This window comes from Colius striatus, chromosome 7 (genome assembly GCF_028858725.1).
Source record: "Colius striatus isolate bColStr4 chromosome 7, bColStr4.1.hap1, whole genome shotgun sequence".
Lineage (NCBI taxonomy): Eukaryota > Metazoa > Chordata > Aves > Coliiformes > Coliidae > Colius > Colius striatus.
The window spans coordinates 14,107,776-14,130,122 of NC_084765.1; the positions used below are offsets into that span (position 1 = coordinate 14,107,776).

Here is a 22,347-nt window from a genome sequence, read left to right on the forward strand (position 1 = left end):
TATCTAGCCTAATAAAATTGGATTAACCTTTTATTCTTGAGAAGCAATATTTGAATACATTTCTGCTTCTAACTCTTTTTTTGCTCTCCATTAGAAATGGATTTCACACTAAGAAAGGGGAATTTAAAAACCCCACAACAAATCAGCAGAAAGTATAGGATACTTTTACAATAGTAACTTACCCTCACTCTGATAACATTGATTTCTACAGCTAGTAGCATTCCATATAGAACAACCAGGAGTCCTGTGAGGCAAAATCGAAGCTGAGAAAATCCAACCCCATTATCACAGAACTTCACAAATTTGATGGTTTTAGTTATGAAAGCTAAAGTCCAGTAGAACAGCAATGCTGTAGGAGAGGGAAAAAAAAAAGTTAATTAGCTCCACAGCTGCAAAAAAGACACAAAGGAAGTATTTAATACTCATTAAAGAATGCAACAAGAATACATAAAAGCAGAGTGGCAGTCCTGCTCTGGCAGGGGGGTTAGACTAGATGATCTTTCAAGGTCCCTTCCAACCCTTAAGATTCTGTGATTCTGTTATTCTCATGTCAAAACAGAAGCCTAATTCAATATTAAGATAATGTTAGTTCCAAATTCCTTTACTATTAGATTTAGTGATATTTGGAAAGTTTCACAGTCTGCTGAAGGAAATTTCCATCTGTTGCCAACTTGCATCCACATGATGAATTCAAGAGTTGCCTCTAAAGTGAGGTTGGCTGTGATGCCCTTTAAATTTGATTAATGCTACAAGATTGCTAAAAATCTGGCTTGAAGGCAAATTGGTCTCATTCCCCCTGCAGATCTCTGGGATGTATGCAGAAAGAGATATACAACTATCTTCTCCACATCACTGCTGCTCTATTGTTCAACACAAATTCCATATATGTAATTTGTAATGCAGACACACAGACATATCAAGGAAGGATGTTCTGGCACGTGTAGAATACAACTTGAACTTTTTAGAGTTCTACTGAACTTCTTGCCTAAAAGTGCTCATGCTACTGTCATTTATAGATAAATAATCTGTGCAGTAAGCTCTAGCAGTTTAGGAACATACTCCACACCATTCACCACACCATAAGCCAGCTCTTTTTCCCCACGCTTAAGGAAATACCTTATAGGGTTATGAATTTTACATTAATCTTTTATTGTTGCTGTTGTATCTGCCATGGTACAACTGCCAGAATATGCTCTGACTGCCAAGGAAAACATGGATATGCTTTCTGAGTTTCTTGTTGCAACACCAGAGAAAGTCTTCAAACAAGACATTAGTGACTGTAAGCCTAAATTACAATTATGGATAATTATCGAGAACTTGCACAAGTTTCAAAGAATTAGTGGATTTCCAACTACCCTGAGGCACCCTAGAAAGCCCTGTGAGGATGTACTGTGGGACTACCCTTTACAAGCAAAACTAAATTCAACATAGAGAGTTTGTGTGGGATTTGGGCTCTCAATCCTGCTTCTATGGAAATCAATTTCAAAACTCTCATTTAAAGTAAGACAGTAAATGGAACAGTACATGAATACTGGGCATTTGGACATTTGCCAAGACACTATCTTCCTCTAAAATTAATAGACTGGTTTGTAGGAAGAAAGCACTAAGAGGTCAGGTGTTTCATCATTGTATTTTAGTGGTTGAGAGAGGATTTAAGAGACATACTTACAAAATCCCTCTTATAAATCTATAGCCTTCTTATGCGAGGCTTCCTACCACCTTCCCAAATTATGCGGCATCAAATCAAATCTCCTCCTGCTTCATACAGTTTGCTACCTTTGAGGCACTACTCCTATTTGCAATATGTCTGATTATAAATTTTCACTTTATCCAAGACCACGTTCCACATAGTTCTACTCCTAACCACCTTTATCTGTTAATCCTTGTTTTGTCTCACTCTTACTACAACAGGCTGAGAATGCATCCTTCTCAGCATAAAGAGGACTTACACAAACATTGCAAACCAAAAGCCTGCACCAGTAGAGGACACTTGAAAAACAAGCAACCCAACTGGTATACATGTGGAGTTCTTCAAATAGGAGCCATTCACCTATTTAGAATTTAAATAGGAATTTATATGACCTTAAAAAAAAAATTATTAAAGCATTCATTTATCTTTTATCTAAGAAGTGTTAGAAAGTACCTTTGGTGTTGGACTAGATGGTCTCTAAAGGTCCCTTCCAACCCCTAGCATTCTACGATTCTGTGAAATGCAACAATCTTGGGTGATAACTGACCTTCCACTGTCACACTTTCTAGAAACATTTCAACATAGTTAGCTTTTCACTTTTGAATACAAGTGTATATAATCAAAACAGGAGAATGTTCGCAGGCCCTTCAAGATAAGGTTCCTTGGAATATATAGTTATGGCTCGTTCTTTTAAGCATTCCTGTGGTTTTATCATCTGGCTGTTGAGTGTATATTGGCTGAGAGTTCCTAGAAATTCTCTCCAAGAACTTCCACTGTCCTGAACTGTCTAGCAATCAGACCACAGAAGCATCCCTTCATTTACTTGATTGATTTAGATCTAATTCTAGATGCCTGCAGCCTAAAAGACCTTGCTTTTTCTTGGTCTGTGTAAGCTACCTCAACCCACACAACCAGGATGTAGATTCTTGCCTGGGGCCAGAGTGCTGAGAATTAAGTAACGTGCAACTCAAACTGTTCTACATCTTTATTGGATTAACCCCAAGATGTGAAACATCATGTACTTACCTGGTTGGGATTTAATAATTAATCTGTGTTTGTTTGAAGGAAATTTTTGTGTAGTAAACAATAAGAATTACATTTATATGATAACAAGACAATTTTAAGCAATAAATTAATTCTAGAGGAATTAACAACATAATGGTACAGGTAATTTAAATTAGAAAATTACATTACTGTCAGGAAGGGCAAGGCAGTCATGGAATCATAGAATGGTAGGGATTGGAAGGGACCTTTAGAAATCATCTAGTCCAACCCTCCTGCAGAAGCAGGGCCACTTAGATCAGGTTGCCTAAGTTATGATTGTTTAAAAAATAAGACTACTTTCTTAATTTTTTTTTTAAAGTGCTCCCATACTACTATCCCTTTCAGATTAAAATTCAGCCATAGAACTGTAGAATCATTTAGGTTGGAAAAGACCTTCAAGATCATATTTCATAATTTTCTCCTACTGTTTAACATCTGAGGTTCATTTACCTATAAAACAAAATCATTTTAAAAGTAGCACAATCAGATGCTACCACTCAGTTACATATTACGAACATTAATTCCAGTTCAGTATGAAATCTATTCTAACATATGTCCTGCTAAACTGTACAACTGTTATGCATCCATTCTGCAATATTGTGCAAAAAGTACAAAATTAGCATTATTATGGGGGTCCCTGGTAAACAGTGATACACTAGAAGAGCTGTGTTTGTGGAAATCTAATTCTGGATCAAAATCATACACAGAAAACCAGATTCATACCAGATTAAAGCGTTCCAATATTCTGGACACTCAACTGAGATCCTCAACTCTATGGTTAGCTGAAAAGAATGAATATGTCAAATCCTGTCAACCATTTTTGATAAGAGTTAATATGAATGACTACTTTTAAATAATCAATGGACTGGACATAAAGCTGAAAGGTAGGATCAGCACAGGAACTTTGAGTCCCTGTCTTGCATATCCCAAGAGAATGTGATCATCCCCAGGTCTGTTATGGTGTCTGTCTCTGCTTGTTTATAAAGAACTACAAATTGACTTGGATTCTTTAATGTATGGAGTTCAAAAGATTTTTAAACAAGAAAACGTCTCAAAGTTTCACAGAATGGGAAAATTTTATCCTGTTCATTAAGTGACATTTAAGGGTCTTCTGCACTGCACCAGTGAGAGTTTCCCCTCTGGATCTAGTAAATTTGGGTTAGCCTTTGCTTTGTAGAGCTACCAACTCTTTGCAAGTGTAGGTGATGATTCTGCAGCTGAGGCAGATGATGCCCTGTAGTTAGATGGAAATTGACTGATGGGCAGAAGAAGTAGAAATACCACATCAGGCTGATAGCTGAATACAGGTATAATGTAACTATCAGATACTCAGCTAATTTGCATGAAGAAATCACTGCCTAGTCCCAGACGTAGATACAAATTAGTTGTCAAGAATAAAGGATGGAGATGACTTACAGAAATGTCTGGTTTAGGTTTTCTCATAAACACAGGGCAATGAAAATAAAGCCATAAGTAAAATAAAAATCAAAGACCATCAGGTTGTGAAGACTTTGGATTAAAATTCAAAACTAGATCAACTAATTGGGAAAAACTGTGGCAGTCTGATTTTCTCTTGTATCTGCTGGATAAACAAAATTATCATAAAAGAGAAACCCCTACAGAGAAGAAATTATGCAAAAATGGGTAATCAACTACCCACTGTAAATTTGTGCTACCCTTCTCAATGACTTAACAGCAGGGATGTAGTAGCGACACTAAATTATTAAACACTGCATAATACATCTGAAATAACAAAACTAGCCCAAGAAAATCACTGTTTTCTTCCCAGGCAATTGTAACTGGCTATCAATGCTCTCCTTAGACATAACACCTAGTCCTGCAAGAAAACATTAAATTGGGTGTGTTAACTTATTAAAAAAGTAACTAAATGATCCCACCTGGCTCTAAAGGACAAAAAAAAAATCCTGCTTAAAAGAAGGGTACAAGAAGGAAAATAGTCCCAAATGAGAAGACATAAACATTGCCAAGTCTAGATAGAAATCTGAAGTTTTTGAAGAGGAAATACTTTATTTTTAACAGAACTCACAGGCTCCTTCTGTAAAAGAGGATGTTTGCGTACCACAACATGCAGTTAAAAGTAATCTTCAATTGTTAAAAGCTTTCTCCAATCCAGTTGTTTCTGACTTTTCACCACCTGACAAAAACTAGAGCTACAATGACCCAAGACAAACCTCAGCAGGACCCATTAATACAGAAAAGCAGCTCCAACAGAATTTGTTGAGCCAGGTCCACCAAAGAAATAACAGCTAACCAAATGATTAAACATGTAGACACCCACAGACTACAAGCTACTTAAACAGTAAAGACCACGTCACAAAGTGCATGATTGTCAGCAGTAAAGGATTTCCTATAGGTAGCTACAGTTTATTCACAATCTTACAGAAAATATCATATACTAGGCAGTTCTTATCCATGGTGTTTTTCATTCAAAAGGTCTGAAAGCAGTTTACAAAGGGAGTTTCAGGAACAGGAAGCAAGAATAAGCAGGCAAAGTAATATATCCAGTGTCATCGTGAAAGCCAGTGATATCATTTATTTCTTCTGATTCCCTGCATATTTCAGACCACACACACAAAGATGGCTTCAGTCTTCTATCACACTTACATGCAGCATGCTGACAAGCAAGGGGACTTGGATGGCTTTTACAGTTAAGAATTTGATGTGTTACTTTTCCCATTAACCCATTTTTTCCTAGAGAAGCCTCTGTCCCCATTGCATCCCTGAGAACACCATACAGAATGTTATTAGAAGACAAAAGCATTGAAAACAATGAACTGTGTCAGGAAAACTCAGAACTGAGTCTGTTAATGGCAAGCAGCAGACTAGAAGAGCAGTGTAGCTAACACCGAGACTGCAATGACCTGTCACAGCATGAACAGCCACACAGCACCACAGTCACGCTCCCAAGTCTTGTCAGCTGTGAGACATACCGATCAACAGCTTTGGGAAATTGGATGTTTCGATATTATGGTAGTAGACGACTGATGTGATGGCCGCCAAGAACGCCATCCCTGCCGGCATGTACAGGTGTAAATGGCGCGATTCAGAAACCCTTAAAAAGAGAAAAGTGAGCAGCTATTAAAAATCAAACCTTCTTCAGTATTTACATGCTTTCCTTTTTTTTTTTTAAATCCTATCCTGTACCCAACCCTGATCTAGAATTTTCCAGAATGAGTTATAGATGTAAAGCTCTGTGACTTTTAATTAGATTTATGCTCCTAAACGACATAGTTGGACTTCAGATTCTTCCTCTGTATTGAAAAAGAAGCACACAATTTCCTATTGAAATCAACTGCAACATTGTTTAAACTGCAATAAACAGTTCAGCCTCAAAAAGAGAAAAGTTAATTTAAGCTAAACTAGTTTGGGAGCTGTCCATCAAAATATGTAAATAAGATGAACCAACAACACAATATAAGATTTTCTAAAGCAACATTTTGGGGAAATGTTTCTATTTTTCTTTTCCAGTTTGGGAGAAGGAGCAGCAGCACTGCATTGGAATTACAGCGAGTTTTGTTTTCAGTGACTAAAAGCTAGCAAACAAAATCTACAAAAGAATCAGGTACCCTTAACTTTTGTGTTATAAAGCAAAACACTCCTCACTCTCTAATTCAGGTAGCAGCATAGGGAGTCCTGACAGCTATCAGCCCTTTGGGAATATGGGAATTGTTGGGCAACGTTAGTTTCTTCAGGGGTGGGTAGAATCACGTGTTTTCCTCTCTTTACTCCTATTTGCCCCCTTCTCTTTCACAAAAGTAATGGAGTGTCCTGTACCGTCAAGAGGTACAATTTCCTCTGTTTCCCAACCCCCTTGAGAAGAGGCACCAAGGGGAAATCATCAGGACACAAACACTTGAGGAAATTAATGTCTTGTCCTCTGAACCTCATGGGAAACAAAGCAGCAGCTCTGGATTTGTTCTTGCTGCAGCAAAAGCTACCTTTGTGTAGTCTGAAGAGACAAAAGAGGCTGCGCAGTCAGGGAGCTGGAGATCATCACAGGACATCACATGTCTGAGAGCAGAACATCCCAAATGTCTCACAGATCTCCAGGAGCTCAGGAGGACCACTTCCTGCATCTATGCTAGGAAAGGAAAGTCCTCCCTCACAGGGACTTCACAGCAAACTCTGCAGAGCTGGCCAGAGCCATGCAGACAACCTGTATCGTAAACACTTAACTCCTCTTCTTGACAATGTGTTATATGTTGTCTACAGCAAAATAAGAAAAGTTTCTCCAGTCTCTGAATTCCTAGGAATGCCGGGGGTTTTGTAAATCAGGACTGAATTCTCAGCAAGTAAAAACAAACAATAGGAAAAGATTTCTTCAGTGATACCAAGCTTCAGTAGGTAACATTGCAAGAGTGAGAGGGTTTGAAAAAAATTTATTTCACAGACAGAAGTTGCTGGAATTCCCCTGTATAACTGTATCTCCAGTAGGCTGCATCTATTGCTGATGTGCCAAAGGCTTTTGCATTCAATTGCTGTCAATCGGACTTAATACATGATCCATTTTGGTCTTGGATGAGCATTAAAATCTGCTTTTATTCACTGGAGCACTCTCTAGACTACTGTTGGGAGGCATGACTGTGGGTTGGCACTCCTCCAGTATAGCTAGGAGCTTTGATTCTTATCAGGTGACACTTATTACTTAACAGCAGTATTTTGAGTCAAGTTAATTTGCAAATAAACATGAGAGGGATTGCTAAAGAGCAAAATAAACCACCAAACTCAAAGCAGGATATTTTGCTCTGAGCATCCCACTCCCTGATAACTCTGAATAAGCATGAGAAAAATCCCTTTTTAAAACAACTGGCACTGAGAAGTATCCTATTTATAAGTGTTTAAGAAAAGTTATCATAATAATGATGATGATATCAGCTTCTACAGCAGAATACTGCAGTGCCTTTCACAGTGGTTGGTGGATCGTTATAAAGATAGCTAAACAGAGAGGTTTTGTTCTATTTAAAAAGAAGCTTCAACTTTATAATCCTTGGGTTGCAAATTTGTAAGAGCTATGAAAATTAGACCTTTCTTCAGAGGAAGATCATAGTACTGTTAAACAGCATTAGATTTTTTCATATGTTACTCTCCTGTACGACTTGTTTCACTTGGAATAATTCTTCCCCATCAATTACTGTTTAAAGACATCCGAAGTTGAGTAACAGATGATGGATCATGCTCATATAATGTGAGCAGCTCTGCTCAAGGAAATAGATCACATGTATTGCAAAAACATCAGGAGAAATTCTATGGGCAGTGAGATGAGGCCCACTAGATCTACTCCTTTTATTGAGATAAACAGAACTTAGTTTGTGGGGGAATGGTATGACCTATTGTGCACATGGGAGTCCTTCCTGAGTAAGGACTGTGGGACTGGGTCCTTGGAAATAAAACATACCACAAAAATGTCACCATCTGTTTGAACTGTTAGGATTTATCTATGATTACTCTTTGGAAAGACAGTGTCATTAAGCTGAACTAAAAATGATTAAGGTCAGTTGTGCGTGTGTACATAACTTGGCAAGGTCTGTGGAATTTCTGATACAAGGTCGGTAGGTTAATCACCAAGAACACAGATTACATGTTTCCAGCCCCAAGAAATACAGGCTAGATGAGAACTTAGACACAGAGAAAATATCTACCCTGAAGCTTTTAAAACACGCAGTGCTGTCAGGAGAAACTAGATGTACACTTACCCATCAGACACTATGCCCTCAGCAATTTCACACACCAACACAAACAAGAGGATAAAAGTCAGTATCCAGCGTAAATTGTGGCCAGGAAAATGAAGCCACGTGCTATGATGTATATGTACTTTGGAACTCTGACTTCCCCATCCTAAACAGGAAAAGAAAATGATGAAGAGCTTTCTTAACAACAAGAGTAACATACAGAGCTCCTGCATACAGAAAAGCATATATGTAACAAACTACTGTACTAAAGTTGAGAACTCTGCTGTTAGATGTGCTTGTATTTGAGTATTTTCAGAACTGTGTTCTCATTTCTTTACTTCATATGAAATAAAAAATCAACAACCTTGACAGGACACAGCCTTAAATGCATATACTTTTAGCAACATACTATCAATTAATTACATGCATTTTTGAAATATATATTAATGGTTTAAATGAACACTTTGACCAATATGCACAAATACTATAATACATACACTATTTTTTCTTCACTTCCATGCATTTAATTGAAGAATTTACACCTTATTACACAATCTAGTTATTTTTAAAGTAACTCATTCACTTGACCTAAATAAAATTTAACAATATTGAGAAAAGCCAGACAAACATAGATTACCCTGAGCAGTTCTTCAACTGACCCTGTTTTAACAGTAGTGCTGTTATTTCAGCACCGGACCTTTTATGAGCCACAGAAGTGAATGTTAAATCCCACAGCTCGTGCCGTGCCCATCTAAAGGCCAGGAGCGGCAGCCTCATGTATTAAACCACCGGGCCACCTACTGGTAACCTCAGTTTTATGTGATCAAATGATACTCGCTGCAGATATGGCAAAAGTCACAGCAGCAAGGCAGCTCTCTGGGTCATTACCGGGAACGACGAGGGCTGTCCGGCTGCTGTAATTGCTCAGGAATTGCAGGGAGTATTGTTTGATAGCGTAAGACTTATTTGCCAGGTTTCCCGGGTTTCAATAGCTCACTTATTTTTGCTTCCAGTACTGCTGGTCAAAAACCGCGGGCAAAGCTTGTGGTCTCCTCCAGCATCCCCCTATCCCTCCTCTGCACACAGAGGGTTCATCTGCAGGGATCCCCGCCGGCTGCCCCGCGTGGGAAAGCCCCCAGGTGAGGGAAACGGGCACCGCTGCCATGCGCGGAAAGTCGCGAGGAGAGCTGTCGGACGGGAAGCCTCGGGAGAGGCAGTCGCCGGAGCATCCCGGAGCTTGCCCCGCGTCCTGACAGCCTGTGCAGCCCCCAGCAGGGACGCGCGGCGGGAGGACAAGGCCGGGCCGGGGGATGCACAGCCGGGCGAGGCCGGGCAAGCGTGGGGACACACAGCAGAGCGGGGGAGGGACAACTACGGCACGGCACAGCGGGGCGGAGGGGCACGGCAAGGAACGACGGGGTGGGAGGTTGGGTGCAGAAAAGGGGGCGCGGGAGGCAAGGCACTGGAAAACAGGGCAAAGGAGTCGCGCACTCACCGATAAAGAGGATGGGGAAGGTGATGAAGAGCAGGAAGACGTGCGGCACCACGTTGAGCGCGTCCACGAAGCAGCCGTTGTTGAGCACGCCGTGGTCCACGTTGTAGGCGGTGGAGTTGCCTTCGTCACCGCAGAACGCCAGGGCCATGGCGGGACCCTGCGCGCAGCCGGGCGCAGCCTCCGCCTCCGCGCACATCCAGGCGGGGCCGGCGCGGGATGCGCGGCGCTTCCTCTGCCCGCACCTGCCCAAGCAGCGGCCGGGACCTGCCCCGCGCCGCCCGCGCTCCGCCCCGCCCCGCGCCGCCTCCCGCCGCCGCTCCGCCCCCCGCCCCGGGCCCCGTGGGAAAGACGCGGCCGAAAAGATGAAGCGCGTTTCGTCCTCCGCCCGAGCGAGGGAGTGGGAATGTGCGTGTCCCGTTGCTGACGCGACCGGAGACCGATGTGAAAGCACCGCGACAGCCCTCGGACAGCTGAGTGCGACATAAAACGGCGTGCTGGGTTTCTGGGGTCTCTGTAATGAAGCATTGTGTGCATTGTTAATAAGACAGAACATGAAAAAAAGATTAAAAAGCACTATAGCGATGCCAAAGGATCTACAGACTAGAAGGACATTTTCTTTAACCTTGTCAGCTTTGTACTTTTTTCTTCACTATGATGAAGATATTATTAGATTTAAATCGTGTAACAGCTGTACCCTGTCCTCAGAGGAGACTTTTAACATCCTATCCCAAGCAGCTATGACGTGATTTACCTTTTTTAACCTCTAAAATGAGTTTAAGCTGAACTTTTTTCCCCTACCAAGACTGTTGTGATCTCTGGGAATCAGACCATTAATTTGAGTGGGTTACAAATCAAACTTTTCAAACGTTTTTATCTTGAGTAGAAGTTAGGCTTGGCTGAGCCAAAGCCAAACAAAAACTCTAACACAATATCTCTGTGCTGGGGACAATACTGCAACGTAAAAAGGGGACGTGCACTACAAATCTACACCTGGCTTACACTTCTACACACAGGTTGAGTCAAAGCCTGAGATTCAAGTATCTCTCGCATGCAGCCATGCAATATTCAATATTACAATTCATAACCAAATCCCTTATCCTTGCAGCTCTTTTCATTCTCGGTCATTCTGGTTTATTGCTTGGCTAAGTATTTAATACAACTTTCCACATCCTACAAGTAGAAATGCACACAAATAATGCCCACATATGCAGGCTTAGCTGTTCAAAATTCAAAAGCTACTAGTTGCTAACTGCCTATAAATGAAACAACACCATAAATGAAATTTTTTCTTGTCATTCCTTTAATGATCAAAATATGGATGCTCAGCATAACAGAAGCATTCGATTTCTAGGATAGACAGCTCCACTAAGAGACCTGAAAATAGCTTTTGCCATATTGCTGTTATTGATCTTACTATCAGACAGAAGGAAGGAGAGATCTGTTCTCTGCATGCAATGTCTTAGTTTCTATATAGGCTCTTTTGGGGCTGCAGCAATGTGGTTAAGAATAAAAGACAAATCCTATGTATATGCATTTCCAAATGTTAAAGTTGTTCCCACTGGAAATAGTATAATTATTTTAAGTTTTGGACAGAGGCCAGGATTTATCTGAGCTTCTGGTTAAGCTCATCTCTGTTATCCTAATAGTTATTTAATAAACAGTATGTGCTATTTACATGCAGATAATTTAAAAATCGTTTATATTTCAATATTTCCTGAGGCCCCGAGTAACACAAGGGCTCTGTGTTTACAGATTAACAAACAGCAGCAAAGACCTCTTGATAGTTTATGCTCTAGAGACAGACACCATAGGGTAAGGTTTCCGGGAGGAATCATCGTTACCTTCACTGAGGCTGGAGAACTAAACAGAAATTGAAGTTTGCCAAAGTCTCCAGGAACTGAGCTCACATCCCCAGCTGCTGCACAGTCTCTGAACCTTCAGACCATCTTCCTTTAATACCACATTTAATCACAATATTTTTTAAATAAATGTATCTCTTCAATGGTTTTCAAATGCAGCCATGATCACACAGTTAACCCCGCGGCTTAAAACTAATGGTCTCGGTCATGGGCACACCGATGTGTGCCCATCACAGAGCTAAAGTTGAGTCAGAAATGTGTTGGCAACCTGAAGAGCAAGGTGATGGATTAAATGGGGAAGAATCTTGAATTACAGTTAATTACTTAATTAAATACTGGCAAACTCCACAGTGGCAGGAATGAAAACATTTGGTAAACTGAGATTAGAAAAGTGAGCATTCTTAACAATAAACACAACATGTACCCACAGAAACTCTATAAAGAACTCACACTTCCAATAACAATGCCACAATTTCATCCTTGCTGTAACAATGAAATCGGGAGTGCTCAATTGGACTAATGCTGGTTTTATGCTTTAGCAAGCATAAAACAAACGATTTCTTTTTCACCTAAAAATGGTGAAAGAGCTGTTCTGTGACTTGTCAAAATAATTCTAAGTCAGAATTTGATCCTTTTCCGAAAACCTTAGACTGAATCTACTTAGCTTATCTTTGCAAGTTCTGTGGCTTTGGAGCAAGTCACACAGGAATTTTTTTCCCTCAAAGCTGCGTTTTTGTGAAGGTTTGTCAGAACAGAATTACTTCTCAAAGTACAAAAAAGGCAAAGAGCAATATGAATCTATCAGGCAGACAGCTATGTTTATGTTGCAAACAGAATCTAATTTTTCACAAGAGTCCCACTAGATCTTGTTTCCCTCACTTTTTTTTTATTACTGTATCTCAAGAAGTCAGTTTTCTACTTCTTCATTCCAGTATATCATAGAATCATATCTATTAGAAATGAGAAATTATGCCACCAGCACATTCAATAGATGATGAAGTATTTTTGAAAGACCTTCAAATTATTTTGAATTCCATGCAAGGGCAATGCTTTTAATTCAAAGAAAAAACCCCACATTTTTAATGCTTGCCTTGCAATTCTAGTGTGTTTGCAGGATGTTGATAGGTTTTGATATTTCAGTAAATTATTATTACTTCAGAATTAATTAGTTAGGTGTGTAAGTTTAGGCAACAAGCAGGAAAATTTCACTTTACTGTGGATCTTCAAGTCATTAATGGGGTCAAACATCAAGAAGAAATCTTATTCAGACTAAATCCCTAATTAAGCAAATCTCTATTGTGATTTAGAACTTTCTAAACAAGATGTATCAAACTGTGACTTTTCTTCCTATTAAATTCTGCTCTTAGAGAGGAAAAGCAATTTATATGCATGGGAGGAAACCATCAATCTCTTTCAAAAGCACATTGGGGAAGGTTGAGAGGAAAAAATGCAGAAAATCACCTCCAGAGGAAACTGTTATTTTATTCTTGTTGAATAAGAACTCTATGCTGTCACTTCATAGAAGATATCATTTGGCAAAGCAAATGGAATTTCTTCACAAAAAAATGTCTAGGTACTACTATTAAAAATAGTGCAATAAGAACAACACCAAAATGGCTGCTTTTCTCTAAATAAACTTTATTAATTTTTAATTGCTATCACCGAATCATAGAATCTTAAGGGTTGGAAGGGACCTTGAGAGATCATCTAGTCCATCCCTCATTAAAAATGGAGAACTCATGAGTACACAGGTCTATCTTAGAGTGGCAACAAAATCCAAGCTCTTTGTTGGACAATCATCTTTAGGCAGATACTCAGGGAAGTGTTTTAGATTATAACAGCTGCTTTTTAAAGTGTGTGCCATAGAGTTCCATTGAAATGAATTAATGGGAAGTCTTTTGCATTAACTTGTTACATCACCAAAAGAGTGGCATATGTATTATTGATTCAGACTGATACTACTGAACAGACTGATTACATTTTTTTTCTCCATTTGACATGGCAAGAATGGTTACCAGTGCTTCTTTGCTGCACTTGATCTGCATGGAATCGTGTTCTCCTTTACCTGTAATTCAGGAAGCCACATTGTTTTTGAAGTCTTGAATACTCTTCATCTTACAGCTTCAGCTACATTTATGACCTCTATCATTAATTAATTTTATGAAGCACATTTTCCAACATTCAAGCAGTTATACTTGCTTTGAACTAGCTCCTCACATTACGTGAACAGTACCTTCCTAGTTCTATACAGCCAGAGCAGTGCTGACTTGGCAATAACACATGGAAACCTAGGGAAAAAGCTTGCTCTTCTCTTTGCTCTCCTTTGAAGTGCTAAACATTCATGCACGTTGTGATACCAAGCAAATGAATGGTGAATCAACTGAAGGACTGCAGGCTATTTCCCTTGCTAGCCTGAGCTGCTGATATGCAGCTGCCTTCCTGCATCACCAGGATTCTTCACAAGAGTGAGGACTGTATTCTCCAGGTACAGTGTTTTCCTTGGTGACAGTGCACCTTGCTCACACTAGGCAGAGGGGTCACTGTCACACTGATTAGTTTTCCACTTATAGTTCCAAAAGAAGAGCTAGCTTTTCAAAAAAAGGTTTGCTTTTCCTCTTACCTGCCTTCTTACTCCACCTACACCTCTGATTCATCCTGCAAGTGTTTTGGAAGGTAACTTTTTTACACCGGCTTCAGGTGGTACGCAACACTTGAAACTGTTTTAAGTTGAGAAATGCTGAGGCAATCAAAGCAGTAATAATTTTTGAGAAATCAGGCCTAAACCAACTTCCTATTCCCTCCCAACTATCCTTGTATAGAGACACTTACAATCTCTGCATCACCTCACTGATCACATTATACCTTGGTTTGCTCCTCACCACTTAAATGGTTAATATTTTAAGTACTCCATGAGTGGTATTAGTAGTACAAGTGTTGTTTTTTCCTCAGAAGAATAGTCGAGTGCTGTGGACTAACTCATGCCAATAAACAACTTGTGTGCTGGCTCCAGTGTGGTATTCTTCTGCAAATGTTATTTTAGTTACTGATTAGTTAAGTGGTTCTATGATGCCTGCCTCGCATGTAGACTCTTGTACATAAAAGATTTTGCCTGTTTGTATTACAAGAATCACAGGCACTAACAAATAAACACATAACCCACTTTAATTTCTAAAAGATAACAGGGCTGGAAGTCGTTGGCCTTTCTAGGAACTCTTCCAAAACCCAGAAATTAGACTGAAACTATGATTTGAAATGTTTGTTAAAGATTATTAGAAACAAAATGAAGCTACCGTCTTTCATGTTCAGAAAATAAAAGAGTTTTATCTTCAGGCACACTAGAGAGTTGTAGTTAGTTGATTTGTTTATTTATCACCTGGGAATTGTTCGAGGCCATTCTGAAATTTATCCAATGGGTAAAATGGACACAACAATTGGAAGGAAATTTAAAGCTATCAATTCAGACTTGGATTTTGAAAGTATTTTTCTTGTGCTGCTATTTGACAAAATTATATGTAAAATTAACCAAATGGGTTTTGCAATTTAATGAGATTTGCACTAAAAATTAATCTTCTATTTGTTTTTACTAGATTACAATGTGGCATTTATTCTCTCTTTAAAAAAACCTAAAAAATCATGTTGTGAAGTCATTAAAAAAAAAGATCGTGAGCATGCACAAAAAGCTTGATCCTGTATAGTCAAGAATGTTTACTCCCTATTATGATTTATCATAGAATTAATTGTCAAAGGCCTATTTCAAGAGGCTTTCCTCTTGAGTTCAGCCCACATACAGACTAAATTTGGGATTTTCAAAGGCTCAAGGGAATTAAAAGAATCAATACTTATACAATGTATAAAGAAAATTAGTTTACTAACCTTCTATTTAGTAGTTGTACTCCTGGCCAGTGGGAACTTTCTTACCCCCCTATTGTTTCTCATTTTCTCCATGACAATTTTAACATGAAGCTCATAATCTCTTGGAGCTGCACGGTGTTGTTTGTGTACAGTGAAGCGTATCTGCATTTGTAGCTGTGGAAGCTTTGCGTGGAAGTAACTGTGGTCTAACATTGTTACCTGGCAGCAGTAAATCCTCAATGTCCTCACAAAGGGAAAAAAAAAAAACCAACCCATAGCTTCACAGCACTATCTTTCACCTCTAAAGTAGTAGAAAATTTTTTTTTTTAATATTAAATGCTCACAGATTTGTAATAAGTAAGGCAAACTGAATATCAAACCCTCAAATCAGTGTGCACTATAAAAAAAGACCCTAAAAGTGGGGAAAAGAATGCAGTATCAAGGGAGTTAAAACTATTTGCAATCTTGGGTCACATTAAATTATTATTTTGGACCAAAGAAAAGAGGGTAAATTCTAAATAGTAACAAAAGCAACTGCACAGCACATAACACCTTGGCAGTCCCACCAGTACTAGAAATTCCTTAAGTGTCTGAATTAAGGGGTGGTGGGAGTAGTGAATATTCAGGTTAGTTTTAAATGTATTATGGAGTGCATTTACAGAGTAAAAAATGGAAACAAGGGCTTTGTACAGCTACAGCATCCCTCTAAACTTTATATGGTAGAGAATGGGTTAAAAATAATTAACAGCATAATTTCCAGCAGCATTTAAAATAAACCAAAACACTATAGCTAATCTTATTCCTATATAGGACTATTTGTGAAATTTCATGGGAAAAAGACTTCGAGGTGGGAATGTGTTTATGATATATCAGGAGTCTGATGCTGAGTGGCACTTGTGGGTAGTATTATCGTACAAATGGCAGCAAACAACTCTGGAATCCACTTCACTGCAGGATATAAAGCAGCTCTACCAAAATCAATCTCTGGAAAGTATGAGTTATCAGTATGATAATGATGTGCCTAAATATGAAAACTCATGTTCTAATTGAAAATAAAATTCTAAATACACTGTTCTGGTTTAAAAAATAAGTTGGAGAAGTTGCTTTTTTCTGACAATGGTTGTAAAGAGAAAGTACTTTTTCTTGAAAAGTAATTCTCGCTTTCAGCATATGTATCAAATTTTTGCTGACTAGTGGTAACACAAGACTAAAGATAAATGTATTGTACAACTGTTTTTAAAAGAGAAGCCCTATTCTTTTGTTGCAGATTTTCTGGGAGAAAAAGTCTGTATTTTCTGAAAGTTAAATGTTTTCTTTTCATAACAACATATGTTCCACTGATTCACTCTATAGAATTAGCTACAAAACCAAATCTGACTTGCAAGCACAACAGCCAATTTGCAGTGTGCCAAAACTGTAATAGCTTCAAAGTTACACATAAATGTGATTGGTAGAGCTAAAATTACACTGAGGATATAATGAGAATTGACAAGTAACATGAATGAACATTGTGTTCGGTTTTATAATTGTTAGAATAAATAGCCCAAGAGACCAGTTTGTAAAACAGAACAAATGTCTTACCTCATAGGAATTAATTTGCAGTGAATTTGTAGCAAATAGTTTGCAAAGCCTCCTTGGAAAGAGGCTGTTGTCCTAACACAGGCCCAGGTATTTCTCAGCCTGTGCTTGGCTCCTCAGTAGGCACCTGGGCAGCCACGTACAGGCACAAATACCATCTACTCACTTCATATCAGAAGTGGACGTGTCAGAACCACATGTGCAGGGTACAGTTCTCAGACTCTAATTTTCCCTCCTATAGGGAATTATTCAACATTCTTCTCTTTTTCTCATGGTTGTTGGTATCCAGTCTTCAGAATGCTTCTCCCAGTCTATATTTGTCTTCTCTGATAAGAAGGCAATATGAGCTAGTGGAAACTTTTTGCATGCCTGCATTTTAGCAGTCCAAATGTGAACGGGGGGTGTCAAGCACTGAGGCTCAGTTGTAGAGGTATTTAATGTACAATCATCTACTGTCTGTTTTTCATCTACAATGTAACATCAATGCAGTGGAGACAACAAGAACAACCACATCCAGCTGGAGAGCACTGACAAGTGAGGATTTTCTCACATGTGCTAGGGATACATCCTCAGCACATGCTAAAAGTAACTGGGCAGAAAAAGCAAGATTGCTTTTTATGTATTTGCAATCCTGAAACTGGCCAGGACTTCTTTAACAACTGCTGAACTGCCTTTTCTTTTCACCATATCATAAAAGAGCACTGGCCATTTCCCCATTTACTTCTATTTTGGTTCATGAAGGCTCAAGATACTGTAAGATAAAGAATGAAACATGATAGAACTAGATAAAAACTCTGCTATCTTCCACTACTGGGAACATGGCTGACTAGACGGGTCGTTGCCCTGTGATGAAGGTACTACATCCATAATAAAGAAAGTAGAGTTGAAATTCAATCCTCAGCTATAATCTGCTTTCTAGGAAAATCGTGACGTGCCTCGTATAAGCGTCACTTGCACTGCCCTAGTATAAAGAAGGGGAAGTATTTTGTTCTTTCCCAAATCTATCAATCTAACCACTTTTTTCCATCTATTTACCATAGTATTTTAAACATACATGTGCATATATACATGGGTTTAAATATACCATTAAAAAGGCAATAACAGGTAATTTTATCATGTAATTCATGAAGTGCCTTAATAACACAACAAAAAAAAATGTTGCTGCATCTGCTTGGCTAGAAGTAGAAAAACGTGAATATTAATGTAGTTCTAAACCAGACAAATGGAGTTTTCTTACAGCAGTACTACCTAGAACAAATCATTACAAATCAGTCAGATAACATAATACACTTTTCCCTGATAACAATCCAACCATAAAATATGCCCATCTACTCTATCCTGTGAGTGTTAACATACATTTGTTGTGATGAAATTTCCTACTCCAAAAGCAACATGATAAATTAAGTTGTACCACCTGTTAACACTGAACTTACTGGTGAGAAATTTGTACTTAGAGAATAAACTTGTTTCTGTTCTCTCAATCTGGACTTCATGTCTTGATTGTTTACATGATTTGTAGACCGCAGCATGGCATATGCACTGACTTCTCTATAACAATGTTGAGTTAATGAAAACAGAAAGTTTGCCCATACCCAGATGTATAAGATATTTGATGGAGAAGCTGACTTCTTTTTGAAGAAAAAGCAGCCTGTAGTCAGAAGCATATGGACATACTTCAATCACCTCCATTCCTTCTAGTCTCTTAAATAGCTACAATCTCTGGACAAACGGCTTGATGTCTGCCTTAAGTGATTGCTTTGAACTGGAGTTCTCTCATCCAGCTTGAAACTCAGCTTGAAGGACTCTTCAGGTTTTTATTCCTACTATGCAGGTCACTCCTTTACACTAAGATGAAGCTGTCTGATTTTTCACTGAGGAGCAGTATGCAATTTCTTGTCCTACCACATTGATACTTCAAATTCAAAGATCTGCTTCATCATAATTCTTTATGAATAATCAAAATGAAAACATACATCTCTTTCTTTCCTTCTGTCCTTGCAGTTGGAATTGCTGCTGATCAAAAAGTGCTCCTGGGTGTGTCTCCTCTGAAAAGTTAAGAGGGGTAGGGGGAGGAAGGGTTAAAGCCTCCCCTGCCATTGCTCGAAAAAGTACAATCTACTCAAAGGATAACCATGAAAAGCTATTTCACCCTGTCAAGGAAATACTTATCCCAAGATTTTAATCAAAGATTTTGTCCCCAGTGTTTCGAACCAATGTTTTCTATCTAGTGTTATTTAAGTGACATTAACAGCCAAAAGCCTCAGGCTGTTGCCAGCAAAAACAAGGGGTCTCAGTCCCCCTCTTTGTAAAGCATCCAGAACTGTTTATGAGAAAGACAGTGAGAATAAAAACTCAGAGAAAAGTAATTTGAAACCTTTGGAAGGGGGAGCCAGGGTAGCTTTATATACAGAATCACCATTAGCAATTTTCCTTCTCATTTCCCTATTGCTTAAAAGAGCCTTTGTCCTCAAAAAAGCTACCTAATTTCTATCTTACTCAGTTTAGATTGGGGGGGTCTCAGTCTTTGTCTTTCTCTCCCAAACTTTCTTTTAAGCACCATATAAACAAACTCTGTTATAGTTATTGAAGAACGATGAATTCCACTGATGTGTCTTGAAGAGAAATGGTGAGAAAAGATATGAGGAGGCTAGTGGTGGGGGCTAGTGGGAGGAACAACCTTTAAAGATTATCTGATTAAACAAAGAGGAACTGAAATTTGCTATGAATCCTAGAACCTCAACATTAACAATAACATTTTTCCATAAGTTGTTTCTCCAGGGCAAAGTCATCCTTTGCCTTAAGGCCCCAGTGCAGCAAAGTACTTCAGCCTGAGAGGTATTACTGAACTCAGCCTAGGTCAAGGAGATTGATTTATATGTTTGAATTTAAGCATGTACTTCAGTGCTGTGCTGAATCAGAGCCTTGCTTGTTCTAGTTCTATGGTTGCCTTATAAAGGAGAATAATCTATCAAGTACAATTACCTTTCAGATGTGTAAGGGCTATCCACTGCTAATCATGGAGCAGTTTTTTTGATACTGGATGAAGCAGCTACCTGCAGTACATCAGACTCCACATTTTTTTCCATATAGACAGTCTCAATTGAAACGCCATCCCTTCAGAATTAAGTATCCGAGAACTGCTAGTCTACAACGTACTTGTTTGACATTAATTCCATTAAAAATCCTTCCAGTGGTTGTTACACTAATAGTTTAGCACCTTCATTGGAAGCTGGTGAAGGGTCTAGAGAACAAGAGGACCTGGGGTGGTTTAGTCTGGAGAAAAGAAGGCTGATAGGAGACATGATCACTCTCCACAACAGGAAGTTGTAAAGAGGTAGGGATTGGCCTCTTCTCACAAGTAATGAATGACAGAACAAGAGGAAATGGCCTTGAGTTGAACCAGGGGAGGTTTAGATTGGACATTAGGAAGAACTTTTTCCACTGAGAAGGTTGTTAGACACTGGCACAGGCTGCCCAGAAAAGTGGTAATGAGTCCTGAAAATATTTAAAGGCCGTGTAGATGATGTGTTGAGGGATATGGTTTAGTTTAGTGGTAGGCTTGGCAGTGTGAGGCTAGTGGGTGGATTCAATGATCTTAAAGATCTGTTCCAAACTAACAATTCTATGATTATACACATCCAGCATCAGAGTTCAGATTTTTTTCCTCATCTATAATCCATGACCCTCTTAAAGCCGAATATGCTTCACACTTCAAAAAGTTCCTTCCTAGAGAACAGATACCTGATTGTTTTTTCTGTTCCTGACTCCACTTCCTTTTTCATCTTAGATACTTTCAGTGAAGATCCAAAATAGCCTATCACCTTGTAAATACAGCTAGACCCTCAACCCCACTCATGTGCTGCACTATTATCTGTTTCCTTCAGCAAGTGAAGATCTAGTAAAAGAAGACGAAGTATTCCAACAAAGGAAAAGTTTCTGTTGCCTCCTTTTGCCTGCAAGAAGGAAGGAAAGCGCCCTAGTCACTCTCATGAAAAGTTTGCACAACTGATGTGCAGCCCACCTAGAGCCTCCTCAGATTCCAAGTCTGCGAGAAAGGAATTTTGGAATCTGCTCCAGAAATTTCTGAAGTTCAGAAAAACAGAAAGCTCATGAGAACAAGAACATAGCAAGGATGAACCATTCATTCACTTATTCTAAATTGATATTAAGGGATTTTAGACTCATCTGATTTGCAGTCCTAAGTGTCAGCTCCTTACAGGTAAGACACTGCCTTTTCAACCCTAGACGGTCATTTGTAGATGGTATAAAGGTGATAGTTTGCTCATATCAGCACAGAGCCCAGGAGGACATTTCTTCGGTGAAAGGTGGCTGAGAATTCCAGAGCAGCCACCTAAAGTCTGACCCAGCTTCATCAACATTCAGCTAATGGACACAGAAAACACTTATCAGCTATTGTGTGTGAGGCACCTTACAACCAGATATACATCTTTTGACATGGAACTGTGGTTTTCAGTCCTGCTTTCAAGGTAAGAGGGTTTATAACAACTTATTTGCATTCAGAGGTTGTATCTCTTATTTGTGAAGTGCTGAGATTATTTATATATGTCTGATACTCAAATTGATTAAAAAAAATCTTATTGTGTGTGTACACATAGATACCCAGTCTTCATACAGATACATTTTTGAATAGAACATTTTGAAAATCATAACTCTTCAAAACGTACTGACAAGTTTTAGAAGCTGCCATAGTCATATTACAAATAATGGCTAAATTATGAGATCTAAAAGTAGTACAATGGTGGTAAGTGAACAGATCACAACTTCCCTATGCTATATCCATATGAGTAATAAACAACAGTATTTCCTATCCTGTAATGCATGTCATGGTTCTGATCCAAAGTTTGACATTTGTTGCCTGCACACAGGCACGCACAGGCTCACAGAGCAGATGTGAAAGTCACAAGTCTCTAATGTAATTCATGCTCCAGTTCAGCAACTGTGAGGGTATGCTGAAGACAACTTTGTGACTAACATGGCCAAGAAATTCCTAAGAGAATAAGAATGATTGTTAACAGTTCTGAGAAACTCTTCCTCTGGGTTATTATCCCATAGAGAGAGATAATGGGTTTTAGTGGTCTTAACCAAACAAACAGCTCTGAGAAACTGGACATATTCCCT

General features: G+C 38.9%; 1 protein-coding gene across 2 annotated transcripts in view; it reads right to left on the reverse strand.

The window, feature by feature from the left end:
• ABCC8 (ATP binding cassette subfamily C member 8) overlaps nt 1-10,067 on the reverse strand; it is a 78,375-nt gene extending 68,308 nt beyond the window's left edge. For both annotated transcript variants that reach the window (XM_061999306.1, XM_061999305.1), the window contains exons 1-4: nt 9,920-10,067; nt 8,449-8,590; nt 5,686-5,807; nt 183-349 (exon numbers count right to left, since the gene is read on the reverse strand). In XM_061999306.1, the coding sequence (XP_061855290.1) occupies nt 183-349; nt 5,686-5,807; nt 8,449-8,590; nt 9,920-10,067 (579 nt within the window). The remainder of the gene's footprint in view (nt 1-182; nt 350-5,685; nt 5,808-8,448; nt 8,591-9,919) is intronic.
• Between the last annotated feature and the right edge of the window lie 12,280 nt (nt 10,068-22,347).